At 55.6% G+C, this 2,299-nt stretch overlaps 1 protein-coding gene across 1 annotated transcript; it reads right to left on the bottom strand.

Moving 5' to 3' along the window:
* Positions 1–1,572: 1,572 nt before the first annotated feature.
* On the bottom strand, positions 1,573–1,977 carry LOC144948527 (histone H2B type 3-B-like). Its single transcript, XM_078878105.1, has one exon. The coding sequence runs from the start codon at positions 1,975–1,977 to the stop codon at positions 1,573–1,575; it is 405 nt and encodes a 134-aa protein (XP_078734231.1).
* Between the last annotated feature and the right edge of the window lie 322 nt (positions 1,978–2,299).

Below are 2,299 nucleotides of genomic sequence, written 5' to 3' on the forward strand. Positions count from 1 at the left end.
TCCAAAGCCTCCGCATCGGTCCATCTTGCTGTGCGTACCGCCGCCAAGAAGCGGCAGGCGAACGCGCTCCAGTCCCCACCGACGGAAAATTCTTTAACCGTTGTAAGGTGGCGACTCCGACTCCTCTTCCCGCCGTCTTCCAATGGTGGTGGTTGTGATGGCAAATTCAAAATGGCGTCGGCCCGCGGCGTGGCCAAGATGGCGGTTTGGCGCCACGGAGCGCGCAAAATGGCGGCCTCTTGCCGCGTGGGCAATGGCGGCGGCAGGACAGGCAACGTGGCGGCCCGCGGAGCACCAATTGCATCATCCATCGTCCCTGGCGCGACGAGATGGCATAGATGCGCCAGGACGTCCTTAAGTGCCTCCAGTTGTACCGCCATCGCTTGCCATCGTTGATCCGCGTCTGATGATGTCGACGGACCCGCCACCGCGCCAACATCCTCCACTCCCGTTCCCGTGGTCGCCTCAGCCGGGCTCTCCTCCACCACCCCAACAAGATCCGTGGTTGGAGGGAGTTCGTCGTCGTCGGACGAAGAAGCCGATGCAGGCGCCGGATTAACTTTCTTCCTCACTTGTTTCGACATGCCGTTGCACTTCCGACACCAGTGTAATAAACGACTGGACCACGATGTCTGGCTCAGTGTCCTTTATTCGGTTCGTGCTGTACACCCACACGGCTGTCTTTACTCTGTAGCTTCTCCACGGTGCTGACTCCAATGTCGGCCCGATCCACAACAGCAGCCCCGCTGCTGTTTCTCTCACACAGCCCCCCTTGGCTGTACTCGCTGCAACTCCTCTCTCTCCACAGCTCTGACAGCCTCGTGCTGTCTCCCTCTCTCCCTCCGCAGCTCTCACAGCCTCGTGCTGTCTCTCTCTCTCTCCGCAGCTCCTCCTGGCAGCCACACCGCTGCCTCTAACACGCAGCCCTTCTGGCTGTCTCTTCTGCAGCTGCACACCACTCCGCAGCTTCCTCTTGTCTTCGGGGTTGGCTCCCGATGGCCGTCGGCGCCCCCCCCTCTCCACACTCGCCCGCGTGGCCTCACTCTTTTCCGCTCACACCCCGACTGACTTCCCCTTCCGGTTTACCCGCTTAAGGACCCGAACCTTCCACCCACGTCACATGACTCCACCCCCCGTGACGTCACATCCGGAAGGTCGCTTACGCCCGCATTACACTAGGCGCTTACTTTTACATATATGTACACGTGCAAAATGTTAGTTCCTGCCCGAAAATACAACCACGAATTAAATATATTGCATTGCAAGGTTTTGGCGCCAAATATCCAATGTAATATCTGAATGGGCTGCAGATGAAATCAATGGACAAACAAGTCCAATAAATGCCTGCTGGTGAATATGATGTGCCATGAATATTGTTATCGCTTTTATTCACGTTGAAACAGGTCAAAATGCGATCGATCTCTCCATTTCAATGAGCGAACAATGTCCCCGCGTGAACCGGGACTTTGTTGGAAGTTTCGTTTTGTACTCCTGCTAGGACTGGTAATAGCAGGTTCGGAGAGGTGGGTGGCTCTGAAAAGAGCCTTTGTAATTAATGGTGGAGTCGAGGCTTCACTTGGAGCTTGTGTACTTGGTGACGGCCTTGGTGCCCTCCGACACGGCGTGCTTGGCCAGCTCGCCGGGGAGCAGCAGTCGCACTGCGGTCTGGATCTCCCGAGAGGTGATGGTGGAGCGTTTGTTGTAGTGCGCCAGGCGGGACGCCTCGGAAGCGATGCGCTCAAAGATGTCGTTGACGAACGAGTTCATGATGCTCATTGCCTTGGACGAGATGCCGGTATCGGGGTGCACCTGCTTCATCACCTTGTAGATGTAAATGGCGTAGCTCTCCTTCCTGCGGTGGCGTCGCTTCTTGCCATCCTTGCGCGTAGCCTTGGTCACAGCCTTCTTGGAGCCCTTCTTGGGAGCAGGAACCTTAGCCGGCCCAGCACTCTTTGATGCGGCGGGAGGATCGGGCATGTCGACGCGTCGTAGGCAGCTTCGGGTCAGTTCACAACAGACGGGAAGCGAATGTGGATGTCGGTCGCGCGTTGAGCTCCTTTTATAGGAGGCGAGATGCAAATCAGAGGATCGTAGTGCGCGGCGCTGCTGAGTGGCTCTTTTAGTACCATCCCTCTCCATCAGCCTCCAATGAGAAACGCGGACGCGATGTTCACTTTAATCTAGTTTTTACTGCAAAAATGACTTGTGAATATAACACAATGTAATGTCCAAACATGTATATTAGTGAATTGCAGCCATGGCCATTGATTTTGTTTTAAAAAGGATGACTAGAAAACCC

This window comes from Lampetra fluviatilis, chromosome 3 (genome assembly GCF_964198595.1).
Source record: "Lampetra fluviatilis chromosome 3, kcLamFluv1.1, whole genome shotgun sequence".
Classification (NCBI taxonomy): Eukaryota; Metazoa; Chordata; class Hyperoartia; order Petromyzontiformes; family Petromyzontidae; genus Lampetra; species Lampetra fluviatilis.

What these genes read in the sequence shown, in the direction of transcription:
- LOC144948527 (XM_078878105.1), bottom strand. Translation starts at nt 1,977, where the DNA reads ATGCCCGATCCTCCCGCCGCATCAAAGAGTGCTGGGCCGGCTAAGGTT.